This window comes from Capra hircus, chromosome 2 (assembly GCF_001704415.2).
Source record: "Capra hircus breed San Clemente chromosome 2, ASM170441v1, whole genome shotgun sequence".
NCBI lineage: Eukaryota > Metazoa > Chordata > Mammalia > Artiodactyla > Bovidae > Capra > Capra hircus.
This window is the reverse complement of record NC_030809.1, coordinates 49,303,474-49,323,736: the sequence shown is the minus strand read 5'-3', so window position 1 is coordinate 49,323,736 and position 20,263 is coordinate 49,303,474. Positions and strand designations below refer to the sequence as shown.

At 37.6% G+C, this 20,263-nt stretch overlaps 1 protein-coding gene across 1 annotated transcript in view; it reads left to right on the top strand.

Moving 5' to 3' along the window:
* PLCL1 (phospholipase C like 1) overlaps positions 1 to 20,263 on the top strand; it is a 376,318-nt gene that overhangs the window by 316,592 nt on the left and 39,463 nt on the right. Inside the window, exons 4-5 of the mRNA XM_005676315.3 lie at positions 1,424 to 1,499; positions 3,562 to 3,671. Coding sequence (XP_005676372.2) covers positions 1,424 to 1,499; positions 3,562 to 3,671 — 186 coding nt within the window. The remainder of the gene's footprint in view (positions 1 to 1,423; positions 1,500 to 3,561; positions 3,672 to 20,263) is intronic.

The window sequence follows — 20,263 nt, the reverse complement described above, 5'->3', positions numbered from 1 at the left end:
GATGATGGCTGTAGCCATGAAATTAAAAGACACTTACTCCTTGGAAGAAAAGCTATGACCAACCTAGACAGCATATTAAAAAGCAGAGACATTACTTTGCTGACAAAGGTCCGTCTAGTCAAAGCTGTGGTTTTTCCAGTAGTCATGTATGGATGTGACAGTTGGACTATAAAGAAAGCTGAGCACCGAAGAATTGATGCTTTTGAAGTATGATGTTGGAGAAGACTTTTGAGAGTCCCTTGGACTTCAAGGAGATCAAATCAGTCAATCCTAAAGGAAATCAATCCTGCATATTCATTGGAAGGACTGATGCTGAAGCTGAAACTACAATACTTTGGCCACCTGATGGGAAGAACTGACTCATTGGAAAAGGCCCTGATACTGGGAAAGATTGAAGGTGGGAGGAGAAGGGGCCGACAGAGGATGAGTTGGTTGGATGGTATCATTGACTTGATGGACATGAATTTGAGCAAGCTCCAGGAGTTGGTGATGGACAGGGAAGCCTGGGATGCTGCCGTCCATGGGGTTGCAAAGAGTCAGACATGACTGAGTGACTGAACTGAATTCAACTGAACTGATTAGAAATCGAAGAGTGACTGGACATTAAGGGAGTGTTCATTTGCTTATTGGTGCCTTTCTTTGGCTATTTCTTTAGAAGAGCCCCAATCCCTGTGTTTCTGATCACAACTTCTGTACCTATTTCTGTCTTCCCCCTTCTTCACATACATATTTTTCTTTTCTCTATCTCTCCAACAGCTGTCCTATTTCCCCTACTTCACTCAGTATATTAATCACCTCTTGGTCTTTTTCCTTTCTACTGAAATGTGAAGGGCAGGGACGCTATTTCAATGTTGTTGCCTACAAGCTCTGTGGAATCAGTGGTGAATATGACTCACAGCTCATTCTTGCCAGTGGAGCCGTAGCCCTTCTCGAGGAAGGATCAGACCTCTGCCACCTTTGTGCCACTCAGATCCAAGTTTCCAACTTCACTGATGATGTGTTCAGTAGTCCTTTAAGCTCATCAATGGGTGATTCCTTGTTCTGATTCTCATTACTATCATTCCAGTACCATTAGCCTTGATGTTGCAGTAACTTGGGGTGAGGGGATTAAAAGAAGAGGTGTTCATGAATGTGACCAGGAACTTAAAGAGTATGTATGCATATATTCAACACTTGTTGATTTGGCACTCATGGTGTGCAGGTGTGTTACATAACTGGAGCAGCCATAAGGTAAGTGGCTCTAGATAACGTGAGGGTAGATGGGGGTTGGAGCAGAGATCATCCTTCCCTCTCTCATTTCCTATGGTTACTCCATGGTGCCCCATTACCGGCAGTATCATGTGGGTCTTTTTGAATATTGTGTTTACAATGCGCCAGTTTAAGGATTCCTGACAACCACCTTCTAATGTTTATTTTGTGACAGATGATCCAAGAGAGCCGATTTCTCATAGAAATGGCAGACACAGTCCAGGAAAAGATTGTGCAGTGTCAAAAAGCAGGTAATCTTCCCTCTTGCCCCTATTTTGCTTAGAAAGCATAATGATGATTCTTGCAGACTTTACTTTTTACTCTTAAAATGCAAATATTTTATGTCATAGTTTAATGATGCTTTGAGTTGCACTGAAGCCTTTGTTTAGCACAGAAGAGATCTAGATGATAGTAAGTGGGTTGTCTGTGTATATATAGAGATGGCATCTGAAGATATCTAGAGAGGTGAGGGTTTCTGAACTTACTGTTGTGATTTAGGAACTGATCAAAGCTGTTTACTACTGATATGGAAACTGTGGTTTTACACTGCCGCTTAAGAACCACTTTAGTTTTACAATTTGAACCATAATCCTGTTAACCTTCTAGGCTTTTGCCCCATTTACTAGTCCTCATTTTAGGTCTGTTCTTTCATCAAGGGTGCAATGGGTCCCATGTCTCTTATGTCTCACTGTTTATATTCACCTTCATCCACGCCCCTGTACTTTTCCTCTCTCTTGGATCCATGTTCTCCCTAATCTATACACACACTAATGATTGTGATAAGGAAGGTGTCACTAACAATTGCTTGATGTATATGCATATGATATACTAAACATATATGCTATGTTATTTAGTCCTCATAACAACTCTGCAAGATAATCATCATTATGTCCAATCTACAAATAAGGCATCTTAGATTCTGAGAGATTGAATGAATTATCCCAAATACCATATCAACATGTGGCAGAGGTGACCTTTGAAGCTAGACCAAAATTTGAAAATGGTGCTCTTCACTACTGATGTTTCTGTTGAAAGAAAGCATGAAAATAATAACAATACCAAATACTACATTATGTTCCTATGTACCAGGCGTTACTTTGAGAGCTTTGTATTTGTAGACTTATTTAATCTTCACCCAGTTCCATGAGGTCAGTACTCTTTGTTATTGCCATTGCACCATTGAGGAGACTGAATGGCAGAGTTTCAGGGATTCATTCTTGCTCACGGAGCTTGTCAGTGGTAGGGCCAGGGGATAGATCTAGGCTCTGCAGCCATGCTTTTACTATGTATTGTGCTTGTGATGTTAACACCAGGCAAGTTAATGTGGTTTAGGCTGCATTAATACAAACCTAGTCAGTAGAACAAGGAAGTGGTGGTAGAACCCTACCTCATGTGGGCTACTTCAATCCTATTTTCAGTACAATGTTCCTGGATGTCATCCTTAAAGAGAGACATTATAATAAGCTGAAACATGTTAGAATGTTTAATCTGGAGAAGGGAAAGCTCTGGTAGACTTTAATCCAATATCTTCAAATATTTAAAGGACTGCACTGTGGAACAGAGATTAGACCTTGTTGGTGAGTCTAGTTAGAACCAAGGGGTAGAAGTTTCAGGGAGAAAAACTGGCTTAATATCAATCATAGCTTTCCAGAGATGGAATGAGCTTACCAGAAAAAAGTGTGATTCCCAATTCTGAGCTGCTAAGACAAAGGCTAGAGAAACAGATGATGGTGATGTTTTTCATAGTATTCAAGCTCAGGAGAATGGTTTAGCTGTAAATAACTAGGGCCATTCCCAAATTTGAAACATTTGGGTGTTTCCAGGAATGCTATTTTTTTTTTAAACCTTTTTAGTTTTACTCAACATTTACTAATTACCATTGTTATCTTTGTAAGCTCCAGGCCTACTGTCAAGCCATATGGATGGTTCATAAGAAAAAGTAAGATATGTGCATCCTTCACATATGGTGGCCATTCACACATTACACCATTTTATGTAAAAACCAGGCAGGAGACAGGCAAGATGGATGCAACCTGTTGGAAAAATTTGCTTCTTAACTTCTCATGTCTTTGTCTATGTATTCTTGCTGTTTAAAATTTAATTTAATCTAATGCATTGATTATTTTTAGTTTTCCCTTGAGGATAGCCATTGGGTGGTGATGAACAGAATGAGAAGAGGATTCAATTTAGGGATTTATAAATTATGAGAGGACAGAAATGGGAAATTATATTTTTACTGATAATATTTTCACAATAAAATGCCTAAATTTCTGAAATTTATACAGAGAATTCTCTTATGTTCTCTTTCCAAAGGCATGGAGTTCCATGAGGAGCTTCATAATCTGGGGGCAAAAGAAGGATTGAAAGGAAGAAAACTCAACAAAGCAACTGAGAGCTTTGCTTGGAACATTACAGTATTGAAGGTGAGTGAAGTACTCAGGTGCCCTTTTGTCTTTATTTTTCTCTTCATTTTTCTGATTGGTCTTCTCATCAATGGCTGAAAACAGTGACTTAAAGTTTTTATTAAAGCTTGCTCTAATAAATACATACTCTAAGTGATGGGGAGATGCATACACGGATTGATGCACTTTTGTCCATAGTAAGGCAATGAGTTTTGTGGTGGAGGCAGAAGACAGCAAGACCTAATTCCATTATCTGGGGTGCATGTGTGTGCGCGCGCATGTTTTACTCGTACGTCTACTCATGTCAGTATGGCTATTCTTGTTTGTGGAAGGAATAACATAAAATGTTACTGGAGAAGGATCCAACACAAGTTATTTGGGAAAGCCTTAAACTACAGACAATTTGGAGCCATTTAGGATTATTTTTTATAGGGACAGTCTCTATAAATACATTTATTTTTGCAGAAATTTTGAAAGTCAGCTTTTTGAGATTATGATTTGCTCTGCTGAAATTAATTTTAGGACTTTGAAGTAACGACATCACTTTTCATATTTTGTTACATGAATGGAAACATGAGTTAGGCAGTTGGAATGATTTATTCTTAACATTGTGATGGAGAAAAACAGTGACAAGCAAAATTAATAATTACTGACATTTAAAGAACACTTGTGAGCCAGGTACTGTTTTATAAGGTTTATATGAATTAACATTGTAATACTTTCATTAGCTCAATATTGTTATTATTCTCATTTTACAAGTGAGAAAACCAAGGCATTGAAAACTTATGTCTATTACCCAAGATCACTCAACTAGTGAATGGTGGCACTGGAGTCTGAACTCAGGCAATATAGCTCCAGACCAGAGCCTGGTCTACAGAGAGATACTACACGTGTTTATGTGAATGTGCTAAGTGAATCATAATACATTTCACAAATGCTTATTAAAAATTCAGCCCACAAATATTTGGTAAGCTCCTATTATGTATTGAGCTCTCTGCTGTGCACTGGGGACCTATGAAGAACAAAATCTATATAGACCTCATGAGTTGACAGTCAGGGGGCAGGAGATGAGGTGGGGGGAAATAGGCATCATTTGCTTAAGAGGCAGGAACTTTGGTGTTACTATAAAGAGGAGCTTATTTTATAATACTTGAGTACAATGTGGCAGTAAGAGCCCTGAAACATGCTTTCTGTTCATCATATATTTATGTGGGCTTGTTAATGTGCTGATTGCTGAGAAAAGAGCTATGGACACAGGTATCAAAAAGTAGTACCTGGGTCCCTAAGATTAATGTACCAGGGAAGACAGCCATATGACTAATAGCAGCCATTGGTTATTCAACATTTCATATGTGATTAAACGTTCGTGACTAAATAGTTTATATGTGTTTCCTCCTTTCCACTTTGCAACAGCTGTGTGAGACATTCAGCAACTCATGCTGACCCTCATATGACCCTCTCCATCTCACAGATGAGGAAATTGAGGCTCAGGGAGGTTTCAGTTTCTTCCCTTCAGCTGGTAGATGGCAGAGCTGAGATTTTAACTCATGTGCATGGTTCTTCCCACAACCTGTCCTCCTGTGTCCTGTGAGATTTCATCCATGGAGCTGAGTCCAAGCAGCCTAGTTCAGGGTTGAGGGCACAGGCTCTGGGTATAGGCTGCCTAGAGCTGTGAGGCTTTAGCCAAATTATGTAATCTCTCTGAGGGTGCTAACATTAATAATACCTCCGCCCTGGGTTTTATGAGAATGAAATGAGTTAAAGTATACAAAATATCTGTCATGGTGCATGAGACTAGACACTATACAATACATCTCTACCTATACTATTACCCTACAGATGTGCTATTACTTTTGCTAGAGTGAGGATGGCTATTGGAATATAAGGCTTTTGGTTTTTATAATTTACGAAATCAATTAATTAAAAAAATTGAGATATAATTGTTAGTTTCCCTGTTAAGCCTCACTGTTTTCTGAGGGTTGTGTGTCTGGTTTAGTGACAGGAGCTGATTGCTAGATCAGGCAAGAATACTGGAGTGGGTTGCCTTGCCCTTCTCCAGGGGATCTTCCCTACCCAGGGATCAAACCCGGGTCTCCCGCATTGCAGACAGATTCTTTACTGCCTGAGCCACCAGGGAAACCCTTGATAGGCTAGATGAGGCCTATCAAATGCTGTACAAATCATTCTAAGAGAGCTGTTTTGAAATAGAATCAATCTATTATTTTAGCTCATGTACCAGCTACTAGTATTTCAGCTTGAGCACTAGGAACTTAAACAAGGATAGTGAACGTTTCCAAACTTCTGACGTTTCTTTGCCCTCCCCATTGTGTTTAGTGGACCTGTTAATCACCTACCCTTTCCTCAAGGGCTAAACAAATGACTTCCTTGGAATTTGACTTTTTAGTTGAGGGACAAAGAGTCCAGACATGTTTTTTGGAGACTGTGTACTCTACTGGTGACTTTCTGAGAAGAACCTCCTCTTTTTTATTTCTTGCATCTTGGGTCTGAAGTTCTTAGTTCCAGCTTTGTTCTCCAGTCTTCCTATTGATTTCCAAGCTCCTAAAAATGTTTTTCCTTAAGTTTACTAGAGTCAATTTTCATTGCTTACAACTGATTGAATTAGTAATAGCCACACTGCTAAGACACAATCACTAAAACAGTAGGATCTGTCAAAGCTCATCTAAAAATTCTGCATTTCTTACTGAAAAGTTTTCTGTACACATAGTTTTTATGAGTATTTCTTGATATCTAGGAGAAGGGAATGATTGAGTAATGTTTGTTGAATGTGTGGATTCAAGTAGTTAAAATATTTAATTTCAATGGAATGTCCAATAAGTAAGAGAGGATCTGGGGAAAAACAAAGATATGTGCTCTCAGATAGATTGTGGATTGGCAGCTTGGAGTGGTGTAAAGGAGCATCAATAAAGCAACTTGAGCTGAGACTAAAAACTAACTTCTTTAGTTTGTGTTTTATGCAACTCAATATTAATATGTGACAGAGAAGCTGCAGAAAAACTTGTAGAAATGAAGATGAATAGCTTTACAATATAACAAACATGAATTACACTTACAGAGTCCAATTTTTCCAAGCTAGAAATGAGGACTTAGAATCCAGCAAGGAGGCTGAACTCACGATGATCTGGAAGCATCCTTACATATGTTTTACTTTCATTCATATTCCCTGGTGGTTCAGACAGTAAAGCATTTGCCTATAAGGCAGGAGACCCAGGTTCGATCCCTGGGTTGGGAAGATCCCCTGGAGAAGGAAATGGGAACCCACTCCAGTACTCTTGCCTGGAAAATTCCACGGACTGAGGAGTCTGGTAGGCTACAGTCCATAGGGTCACAATGAGTCGGACACGACTGAGAGACTTCACTTTCACTTTCTTTTTCACTTTCATATTTTAGTGGGGATTTGCTTAGTAAATTTCCTCATACTTTTGTCACATGCCATTAGGCAACTATTATAGTTATTTTCCTCCCTATCTTTCTTTCACTTCTGAGCATAAAATTGAACTCTCTAAATAGCTTCTTTCTTCATTTGGGATGATATGATGATGCAGGTCTTCATGACTCAGTTTGAAGTATCTTTTCCAGATAATCATTGGACTGAGATAGCTTCGTCTCATCCCACCCACACATGCCAACCGTTCTTTCCATATGTCTTTTCTGCATGCTGTCCTTCAGAAAAGAGTTCTGTTTGATTATTAGCATAATATTAAAATCTTACAGTGAAAGTCTTTCCTGTTCTTTTTGTCTTCCAGAAAGAGATTCTACAATGTCACTTGCACAGCCAGCTTATTGTCCTAAATAGTTTTCCATTTTGGAAGGATTTGTTTATGAGAATTATGAAGGTTTCTTAGAAAGAGATAGGAATTTATACTACTCACAGATAAAACATAATGTATTATGAAGTGGAATTCATTTAAAATGTTGGACTCTACCCAAAATGATTTTTTTTTTAATTTTTAAAAAAAAATTTTATTTTTACTTTACTTTACAATACTGTATTGGTTTTGCCATACATTGACATGAATCCACCACGGGTGTACATGCAATCCCAAACATGAACCCCCCTCCCACTTCCCTCCCCACAACATCCCTCTGGGTCAACCCCGTGCACCAGCCCCAAGCATGCTGTATCCTGCATCGAACATAGACTGGCGATTCTATTCTTACTTGATAGTATACATGTTTCAATGCCATTCTCCCAAATCATCCCACCCTTTCCCTCTCCCTCTGAGTCCAAAAGTCCACTATACACATCTGTGTCTTTTTTGCTGTCTTGCATACAGCGTCATCATTGCCATCTTTCTAAATTCCATATATATGTGTTAGTATACTGTATTGGTGTTTTTCTTTCTGGATTACTTCACTCTGTATAGTCGGCTCCAATTTCATCCATCTCATCAGAACTGATTCAAATGCATTCTTTGATTTTTTAAGTACAAAAAGAACTTTATTGAAAGGTGGTCACACCTACAAAACTGAGTTAGTAAGAACCTGAGGGTAACATTTTAGTGAGTTTCCCAATTATTTATTTTTCTGACTTGCCCTGTCTTTTTTAAGAAAATAAATTCCATTATCTTTACATTTTTAGTAGTTTGATTAAAAAATCAGTTTTATCAGATTGGAGAAGTGTCAAATAGAGATACATGAGTATATTGAAATATAATTAGTAAACATTTTATTATAAAGGAAAAGTTATAGAGTATAGATCCCTAGAGTTTACAAATAAAACAGTTAAGAAGTAGCTGACTTATTACTTGTTCATGAATTTCATCACTTACTAGTTGAATGCCATGTTTCAAATAGATTATGAATAAATGATTACTTCATCAATGAGCACTTCTATTACTTGATACATAGCCATACTTTCCTTAGAGAGACTTTCAGTTTATAATTTAAAGTTTTACAATGTATACCATAAAAAACTGAGTCTCTTTTATAGATTAATGTTCAGTAGATATGACTAATCTTTTTTCCGCTTAACTTTTTGGTTTTCTGTCACTGCTTAAGCTTTGTTCCTTCTGTTTTTATCTTGATAGCATTTTAATTGTTTTGGGGAAGAGCAGAGGCTTAAACTTCTCACCTTACCTCTCCTTGAGTACTTGCGTTTCCAAATTTTAGGCTCTCAGTCTCTGGGAAATTTTGCTACATAAGGGGAATTGCATGAATGTCACTAGTATGCTTTCTAATAGAGCACATTTGAAGTCTTTGCTCATTGTTCGGAGACAGGAAAAGGAGGGAAACAGGATGATGGGTGAATGGGAAGAGAAGCATGAGAAGAGGCATCCATCTGTGAAAGACTGAGTGACAGGAGGAATGGGGTCACCCTCAGCAGAATGACCATAGATCCTTTAAATCTTCTGCGATCTTGTGTGCTGAGGGAATCCAACCAGGCTCTATTGGCAGCCATAGTTATTGTGCCCCTGGGTGCTGCTCTGAGGTTGTAAAGAGAAAGAACATATCCAGGGTCCTCCATGTTGTCCGTTGAGAAATTCTCTAATGGTGTTCTGTCAGCTGCTGGCTGTGTTTGTAATAGAGGCTTGAGAAAGGCTAGGTTTCCTCCTGAGCCAACTCATTCAGAAAAGAACAGCTATTTATGAAGTCTAGAAGGAGACCTCCACTGATAACAACGCATTAATAATGCACTATTCTTCATACTGATATTACCATCAATTATTAAGAAATATAAAGTGGGCAAGAGTACAGACTCGAACCAGATCCTTTCTAGCTGTGTCGTCTTGGGAAAATTTCCTTTTCTCTCTAGGCTTCTGAATCAATTGGAATATACCAGATTGTATGATGATAACAAAAATGAAAATCTCAGTGGCTTAAAAAACAGTAGCTTATTTCTTGCTCACACTGTTTGTCCACCAGGGTCAGCAAGGGTCACTTAGAAACTCGGGCTAATGGAGGGGGGGAGGTTCTACCTCAACTAATCCATCTGTAATTTTAGAGGTAGGAAAGCACAAATTGGTTTTAAAATTTTCTGCTGAGTAGTTTAAATGTTTACATGTCCCTTCTATTTAAATTTGACTGGCCAAAGAAAGTCAGATGGTCATATCTGACTTCAGGGAGTTGGGAAAGTGTATATACATACATACATATATATATATATATATATATATATACACACACACACTATATATATATACTTCCTTGAGGAAGGGGGTGCGGAAATTGGTGAATATAATCTACCAGTGACAGGTTCCTCAGCCATATTTACCTCATAGGGTCATGATGAGGACTAAATGAATTAATGTATATATAAAGAAATATCTGAGATATAAAAATGCTATCTAACTTTGAAAACATTCAGTGCTTACAGTGAGCAGTTAAGTGATTGTCATAAAATCTATTAAGTAATTTTAAAGGTCACTCTGTAAAGTTATTATTATTACACTCCTTTTTACAGTAGGAGAAGTGAGACTTGAGAGGTTAAGTAACCTTCCTTTGGACATATAGGTAGTGAGTGATGGAGTAGGGATCTAATTCCAAAGTGCATGCTGCCAGCCCCTTATGCTAGGCTGCCAGACAATATATAGCCCCGTAATATTGATGGCTTGTATAAACTGAATACTTTATGTATATCAGATATTTTACTAAGAGCTTTATTATCTTCTTCCAAGAGAATGAGTGTCCTGTTCAGCTGACATGAATATTCTAGACACCTTGACAATGTATTCATGCTATTCAGAGTCGTACGTTGAGATAGTGTGGCTTGGCACCACCAGTTCTCCTTGTTCTGACATTCCATTCACCAAGCAACTCTGTTCTTAACTTGGCTTCCCAAGTATACTTTTCTAATGGAGATGGAATAAGTTGATTCAGTGACGTAACTAGTCCCATCTGCCTGGCTGTCTCTGTGTATATGAGTCAGTTAACTTCCTTTTTTTCTTTTTTTTAAATCAGTCCATATCTGATGAGCTTGGTCAGCATGAATCAGCAACCCAGGGCCTGCCACTGCTGAGTGATTGGATGCAGCTGAGCCCCTGGACAGATACCATTGAGATTAAGAAAACAAAACAAAATTAACAACAAAAATGAAGCTGGACCCTAGACCCACCCTGAAAATCCAGCCAGCGCCCTGTTTCTCTTTACTGTTCATGGGCTTTTAGTTTAGCCATTGCCATCTCTGCATCCTGAGACAGAGGGAGCTTAAGAGCCATGCCTCCAGCAGAAACTATGCAGAGACCATACTCCCATTCATATTTCTTCCTTCCTCCACAGCTTCCATTCTGCCTTTCACATCTTCTTTCTTTTATCATGTGAGCTGTTATATCAGAAATTCTGGAATATTTTCCCTTTGAATAATAAACCTGAGTTGATTTAGAAATAAGGTAAAGTCCCTAGAGGTAAATTCCTCAGGCTTTACTAAGAGGAAGGGAGCCTTCTGTGAGGCAAAGTTGAGGAGCCTCTGAGTCATCGATTTGGAGAAGCAAGGTTCCAGGGGTTTAAGCAAAGCTTTAAATTGTTACATGTAAGAAAAATACTTTCCAGTAATACATACAAAATAACAAACTCTTGGGCTGTGAATTCCTGTCTGTGTTATCTTAGAGTTATCTAAGAGTTTAACATATAGAAAGTTGGACTATGAATCTAGAAATCTGTAACTAATTAATATAATTAAAAAATTATTTTATCTTCTCTGGGGCTAGATTTCCTCAATTAAAAATAGGATCAGACTTTATGATAGCTGGAATCCTTACAGGTCTTTACATTTTTTGATTATATGTTATTTTCAATTTTTTTCTGTGACTTAATTACATTATGTTACTTAAATGCATAGATCCCTTTGTCACTAAACTTATCAATAGCATGTATCTCTCTGTTATGTCTTACTCCCCCCACCTTTTGTTAAAACCTGTGACACTATAAACCCAAATTATACTCAGTTTCTATCCTTACTTCCCACAGTCTCCCATTGTGATCCCTCCTACTGTTACCCAACTCAGGTTTGGCTGCTTGTTGCTCAAAGGCCAATAATTTGAGAGGCAAGTGTCAGTGAAAAGGAAAGGTGTTTTAATCAGAAAAGCCAGCATTCTGGGGAGAAGGTGGGCCCCTGTCCTGAGACCAAAGATTCCTGCGGGCCATGGCAGTTTTTAAAGGCAAAAATGGATGGGAGAAGAATCTCAGTGAATCTTTGAAACTGGAGGTTAGGTCATTATTCTCCATTGTGTGCAGACTGACTGACTCTTCAAATGTTATCTTGACTGAGTGATCTGCCTGCAGGCTTGCTTAACAGGACTACTAGGGGTCGAGAGCTAACCACTCTTTAACTACTTAATTCTTCATTCTTCTTTTATCTACGGAAAGGGTCAACAGGTTAGGCAGGGGATGTTATGCATTCAGGAAAGCATAAGTCAGGAGCTGGTTTCAATTGCTTAATGATTTCATTCCTATAATTAGCTTCTATTACAGTTAGAAGGGAAAAGAAATGGGCAAACAGGAAAGGGGCAAAAGAGCTGCTTTTTAACTCCCCACACTCAAACGTCATTTCATTTCTGTGGGATTGGGGTGAAGGTCCAGCTACTGTAACTTCTTTGACATCGGATGATGTATTCTCCAAATGAAAGATGTCAACATGGGTTTGAGCATCTCTTTGCTGACAATTTGTTTGCCTGCTTACATATACAGGTGAAACAAGCTACGATTTTTTTTGATGCCCACAAAGATATAGGTTATTATGAGCAATAAAGTTAATTCTATTCTCTTGAGGCTAGTTCTTGGAATTGTGCTAGCCATAGACTCAGCATTGCTCAAGATGGAGCAGCTTATGTCATGCCCTCTGGTGGAAGTTACAGTATCTGTAAAACAACTCAGGAATATGCATTAGACACCAAGTCCATGACTCCATTATCCTAATCACTAACCGCTCAAACCTGCTATTTTGTGACTCTGGGAGCCTGGGAGACTTCAGCTTTTCTACCACCAAGAGGCAGGGGACATACTGGGGCTTCTGTACTTGGTGGTGGTGGGGAGCCTGCAGGGTTCTACTTGTTTCCACAATTGCTATTGTCTCCTTTCCTGACCACCTTTCCAAATAAGATGGTCTCTACTTACCATCTTGCTAGAAATTTTTTTTCTGTTTTTTTTTAAAAATTGTGGTAAAATACATAAAACATAAAATTTACCATCTTAACCATTTTAAGTTCATGGTACTAAATATATTAATAATGTTGTACAACCGTCGCCACCATCCATCTTCAGAACTCTCCTCATCTTGTAAAGCTGACACTCTGTACTCATTAAACTATAACTCCCCACTTGCCCCACCCCTAGCCCCTGGAATCCACCATTTTACTATCTGTCTGTATGATTTTTGACTATTTGAAGTATATAAGTTCAATAGTGTAGTACTTGCCTTTTTGTGACTGTCTCATTTCACTTAGTGTAATGTCTTGACTGTTCATCCATGTTGTGATATATGTCAGAATTCCCTTCCTTTTTAAGGCTGAATAATATTACTTTGTACACATATTTTGCTTCTTCATTCATCTGTTGACAAGCACTTGGACACTTCTACATTTTAGCTTTTGTAAGTAATGCTGCTATGAATGTAGATGTACAAATATCTCCTTGAGGCCCTGATTGCTGAAGAATTGATGCTTTTGAACTGTGGTGTTGGAGAAGACTCTTGAGAGTCCCTGGGACTGCAAGGACATCCAACCAGTCCATCCTAAAGGAGATCAGTCCTGGGTGTTCATTGGAAGGACTGATGTTGAAGCTGAAACTCCAGTACTTTGGCCACCTGATAAGAAGAGCTGACTCATTTGAAAAGACCCTGATGCTGGGAAAGATTGAGGGCAGGAGGAGAAGGGGCCGACAGAGGATGAGGATGGTTGGATGGCATCACTGACTCGATGGACATGGGTTTGGATGGACTCCGGGAGTTGGTGATGGACAGGGAGGCCTGCTGTGGTGAGGTTCATGGGGTTGCAAGGAGTCGGACATGACTGAGTGACTGAACTGAACTATGATACTTACAGATATATACCCAGAAGTGAAGTTGTTGGAACATGTGGTAGTTCTATGTTGAATTTTTTTGAGGAAACACCATACTGTTTTTCACATCAGTGGTCCCATTTTATGTTCCTATGAACAGTGCACAAGAGTTTCAATTTCTCCACATTCTCACCAACAATTATTTTCTGGTTTTTTGATAGTGGCCACCCTAAAGGGTATGAGGTGGTATCTCACTGTAGTTTAGATCTGCGTTTCTCTCATGATTAGCAATGTTAAACATCTTTTCAAGTGCTTATTGGCCATTTGTATATCTTCTTCGGAGAAATGTCTATTCAAGTTCTTTGCCCATTTTTGAATTGGGTTATTTGGGGGTTTTGTTGTTGAATTTTATAATTTCTCTATATATTCTGGATATTAATCCATATATCCCAGATATATGATTGGCAAATATTTTATCTTGTTCTGTGGTTTGCCTTTTTACTCTAGTGATACTGTCTTTTGGTGCACAAAGTTTAAAGTTTTCATGAAGCTTAATTTGTCTATTTTTTTCTTTTGTTGCCTGTGCCTTTGGTGTCTTATCTAAGAAATTGTCACTAAATCCAGTGTCATGAAGTTTTGCCCTGTGTTATCGTGTATGAAGTTTTAGATCTTTGGTCTATTTTGAGTCACTTGTTATATATTTTATTAGGTAAGGATCCAACTTCCTTCTTTCACTTGTAGATATCCAGTTTTCTCGGCACCATTTGTTGAAAAGACTGTTCTTTCCCCATCGAATGGTCTAGGAACCCTTGTCAAAAATCATTTGACCATATTTATATAACAGTTTGTTTCTGGGTTATCTATTTTACTAATATTCCATTCAGCTTGATGTATCTAAGTGTATGCCGGTATCACACTTTTTTGATTACTGTAGCTGCTGCAGCTGCTAAGTCGCTTCAGTCGTGTCCGACCCTATGCGACCCCATAGACGGCAGCCCAAGCTCCCCCATCCCTGGGATTCTCTAGGCAAGAACACTGGAATGGGTGGCCATTTCCTTCTCCAATGCATGAAAGTGAAAAGTGAAAGTGAGGTCGCTCAGTCATGTCCGACTCTTAGCGACCCCATGGACTGCAGCCTGCCAGGCTCCTCCGTCCATGGGATTTTCCAGGCAAGAGTACTGGAGTGGGGGATTACTGTAGCTATGTAAGTTTAAAATCATGAAGTATGCATCTTCCAGCTTTGTTCTTCTGTTTTCAAGATTGTTTTGGCTATTCAGGGTCTCTTGGGATTCCAAGTGAATTTTAGGATGGGTTTTTCTATTTCTGCAAAAATATCATGGGGATTTTGATAGGGTTTGCACTGGATATATAAATTGCTTTTGGTAATATTGGCGTTATTGCCTTCCTGTTGTAAATTTTTGCAAACAGAGTGATCTTTTATTCTTTCTTTTGTTCTTCAAGGCCTCCCAGAAGTGAAATACTCAAAAAACTGTATTGAAGTTCTGATAATTAAATTCAGTTTATAATGCACAAAAGTTCTTCTACTCTAGAAATACAGATTATAGTCTGTTAAACTCTGTAGATTAAGTGCTCTGTAGTAAAAAGAAAATTGTACAGAGTGGACCACGTAAGTAGTCACTGCTTAAGACACTGTCATCTGTTCACCTACCTAGCCAGCTATCTACTAAAAGACTTACCTACCAACCTAAAGAATTTCCTATATTTTTAGGTTAAGTGTGTCTTATAGCTAGTGGACAGAGTGTTGCTTGTTGACCTAGTATATATCTTCTCTAGGTTACATTTATTTTAAAATGTATTTTCATTCTTTGACCTATTAAATGTTTTAAAAATAATATTTGAATTTTGGTGAGCAATTATGATACTTGTGCCAGAAATGTTTGGTAACTGAAATTGGGAAAAGCAAAACAGTGATGATACCAAAATTGAGGATGTGATCCTAGTGGCAGCCGGTTTAGTCTCACTCAATCTAGCAAGCCTAGACTCACCTGTAATATCAGCCAGCTGCCTTACATTGCATGTCATTTATCACCAGGAAGAAGGTGGCACGTGAGAGAGAATAGATGGATAAGAATTAGAAAAACAACTCTGATCTCATGTGCCAGTACCATTCATTATCTTTGCACACAAAAGAAAATATTATTAGGCCTTATGAAGTAAAGAGTATACATTTAGAAGGCATAGCATCCATTCCAGAGTTTTATAAGCTGTTTGATGTATTTATACTCAGACTAGGTGTTTGAAAGGGTACTCCTAAACATATTTTTAGAACCTTGTTATTGGTTTGACTTAGTCTAGAATAAATATCGCTCCATCTCAAGAAGTTGATTTAACTTATTTGCACTTTAACATTTATAAATAAGAAGGTGCACAACATAAGAGAGGTCTCTAAACCGCACATTAGCAAATAATATATATATATATATTTTTGCAAAACCACATTCATCCATTCAGTAAACACTTATAAACCCCAAGTTGGGTTCTAGGCTCCATGCCTAAGAATGTACTGGTGAATATAAACATGGTCTCATGGGGCTGACACTCTAGTCGGAGAGGTAGTTACTAATAATCACACACTGTATTAAATCTGTCTCTGTGATGAGTGTTGTGAAAGAGAAGTATGAGAATGTTCAGTGGGATTTGATCTAATGAGAGGTCAGGAAAGTCTTCCTTGAGGAGGTACCAGTTGATCAGAGAGCAAATGTTTTAGCCTTTTATTGATTTCAGAACCCTGCCTTGTATCTTGATACTTGAGTATGGTTGCCAAAAAATCTGAAAATAATGCTGAAAAGAAAACAAATCAAAATAAAGATGTGCTAGACATCCTCATCTTGGTCTGGGGAGTTCTAAAATGTCTGCCTTGCTCATTTAATTACCACCATTAGCATTATAGATAATTTGTTATTATATTGGATCCAGTCATGAGTCATATTGTTAATTACATGTGAATTTAATAATCTGTCTTCTAAAAAATAATCTGTAGCAACATTCTCTGTCCATATGCATCCATAAAATTCATATGACAGCTTGTAGTTGTAGAGAAGGATGCTAAAAGTTTTGCTTTGGAGTAATTTCTGTGATTTAAAGCTGAAAAAATGCAGAGAGAGAATTATAGGATATACAATATGAACTGTATTAGTGTTAGAAAAAGTAAATTATTTTTTTAAAAGAGTATAATTAATGCATGCATAAAAATAAAAATGTCACAAATCTAAAGTGTTATTCCAAATAGACCTCGTCCAACAACATAGGATGGTTCAGATGGAATGTTAATGCTTCTTAGCAATAAGCAGGCTGGTTACATGGCATCCAGGTTTCTGCCTAGGGTGGCTGCATCCCAGCTGTGCTGCCCAGGAGTTTAGAAGAGATAAAAGCCAGGCTGTTGACATGATGATGGAAGCATAGACTACTTTACTTTATCTTCAGTAGAACTAGGTACATTTGCTTTTTCAGATGAAAGTGGCATTTTATAATGGTCTTGAGTAATTCAAAAGGGGCAGAGTCTAAATGAATAGACACATGATAGACTAGAGGACCTGGCTGTAACTTGTGAGGTTATGGAAGGTCTTGCTTTTCTTGCAAGAAAACTTTCTTTAGAGAAAATATGTTTCTACACAGAGTCTTAGTCTAAGGTAAGTTTAATGCCCTTACTCTGTTAACTATTTTCTTCAATGATATGTGGAAACAAAATATTGATAGCAAAAGTGTTTTGTTCTAATTTCTTATAGCCTTTTTAGGTTTCTCAGACACAGGCTCCTCTTCTTTCCTTGTTCTCTAGGGAGAAAATGGGATCTATCGATCTATCTAACTTGCTTATTCTTAACACAAATCAGAGCAACATGAGCTCACTACTCTGAATGTGTATGTAAGTGTACACTGTCATATAAAAACAAACCCATATTTAGGTAAAGTAAGATTTTATTCAAAAGAGTTATTGCATTGTAGGGAAGGGGACCATTGCAATAAATAAGGAGAATGATCCTTTCATAAAATCTGTTACCTTCTTACAGATCAAGTAGAAACAATTTTTCTTTTACTAGAAGAATCTTTTACTAGAAGGCTAGAAGAGCCAGGTATGGGGAGCAGGTGTCTGGGTGGTATGATACTGAGAGGCCATTAAGGGGCTGAATGCTGGCTCAGGCTGGGGAGTGGTCAGAGTTCAGGTCTTGAAGGAAGAAGAGAAGCTTAAGTTTGGCTGAGTCAACAGTCCAGCTAATCATTTCTGAAAGGTAACTTGGAGTGTCTCTGTCCAGAATCGGTTAATGAGGAGGGCACCTGTGAGTCTTATCTAGGTCATATGGTGAAGGGTGGCTCTTGACTGTGAGCTGTTTCCTGGAATGCAAAAAGCTGGGTTTCCTAAACATCCCTGTCTTCCAGGAGCACAGGGCTTAGGTAAAGTTTAACATTGTTAACATACACACATACATATATAAATATGAATGCAAGCAATGTTATATATGTGTGTGCATATATATATATGTGTATATGTGTGTATATGTATATGTGTGTATACATATGTAAATATAATTGTTTAAAGAACATTTTAAGTTAAGAATAATAAAATTAGATGTTACTCTTTTAAAACCATATTGAAAGGATCATAATTTTCCTCAATCCGGAAGTGTTTATCTTCCAATTTAGTTAGAGTTCTCTTATTTTAAGTCGATCCATTGTGCTCAAATACACAGTGTGTATGAGATTACATACTCATGGTAACAGACCAGGGTTGGAGGTGGGAGGATTTTTTTCTCCTTTATTTCCTGCTTCTTGTAGGATGTTTTAGTGTTGTTAATCACTCCCCATATATCAGTGATACTTCAAGCATCTGTAATAAGAGAAAGTACCTATTCACTAATGCAGAATAAGTAGGAACTGAATTTCCCATTTAAAGAAAAATCTATGGCTTTATGAGAAGATTAATTATAGATATTTTGAAAAAGAAATCTCTTTGGATTTTTAAAAGTAAGTTTCATTTATTTAGGTTCATAAAAAATTTACACACAACTATTCAGAAAAGTATTGGAATAAGAAAGAAACATCATCATTATCGTCATTATGACCATCATATTAATGTTTTGAAAGAAGGTAATTTCAGAAGGGAAAAGACTCCCTGTCACAGAACTGTGACTTAGCATTGAGTCTTAAACTTTTGAATTATCATATGATTTTATGGAAAGGTTATCAAATTATTAAGTAGAAGCCATTTGCTTTCAGAGACAAAGAAAAATCTAGGTTTCTTTCTAGCTAAAGAGAATCATTCAGTCTGCTACAAAATAGACTAACCCCTTCTGATTTGGTTTGTAAATCTGCCAGAAGGAAGCTATGTGTTCTAAAAATAGCCAAACTCTTTGAGTATTTATTTAAAAGATAGTATTCTCAATGGAGTCTTGAGTCAATGGATTCAGAGATGGAAAGTTCTTAAATTACTTCACAATGTATTCCAGGATAAAAAGATGGTTCTTTACACTTCTTAAAAATATTGAAGGAGACAGGCTTGTTTGTTTATTGTGGATTTGATATCAACTGCGAACCAATATCCAAGAGTGCTAATATATGAAGCTGGCATGTAAATACTTATGTATGAAAGGTGTGTTTAATAGTAGCTACACCTTAATATTAAATCTGAATAAATGAGACTAATGATTCTTAACAATGTATACTGTGTATCCTCTGAGTCAGTTCATAAAGTCTTTTCATGTAATCTGAAACCAGAGAGGGAAAAAAACCAGCAACTTCCTTCCTCTTCTATCTATAATACATTTTTGTCTGGGAGAGGAAGAATAGCATGGAAAGAAACAATTATGTGTATATATAGTGTGTACTTCTTGTGTGTATGCATGAGTGTTATAATATGGCCCTCTGAGTACTTTCTTAGCTACTAAATTACAGTTATATCACCCAGATTGAATCATTTCTGTCACCCTTCACTTAACAACCACTGCCTTATGGATTGTTGAGTTGTCTCAGAAGCAGTTTCTTCTTGAACTTCCTCTCTGGTCAGAGGGAAAGGGAGCAAATAGTAAAGTGGTTACCCCTGTTTCTACTCCTTAAATAACTGCTCCTGGGAAGGTCATTTCCTTTAGCTCCTTTGTCAAGGATACCCAGGAAGGCTTTTCACAGAGACCCTGAACTATAGCTGGCCTTGATAATTAATCACATGAGATTTTATGAATTACATTGAAGTTAAATATCAGTGCAACCAAAATTAGCTTCCTGGCGCTCTTTTTATTTTATTTTATTTTATTTTTTCTTTTCCTGGAGCTCTTGATTAGATATTTCTACACCAGTGTAATTTCCTTTTTGCAACCTGAAGTTTAAAAATCTGATCGTTGAATGGGTCAGAGCTGCTATGCAGTAATATTACCCTGTAAATTGTGTACTACACAGCTCTAGGGGATGCCATTCCCTTTGAGTCTATGTGAATGGTGCCCTCTGGATCTGTCATATAGCTACCTTGAAATGGTCAATCTAATCATTTTTCTGTTTTCCATAAAGTTTTCCTTTATTGAAAACATAAAGCAAAGCCTTCTGTTTTCCATAAAGTTTTAGGGGAGTGTCTATTCTTATTACTTATATTAATTTTAATTATTGTCTACCACAGTGATTTTTCCTACTAAGATTTACATTTAGGAGAAGTAATTTCA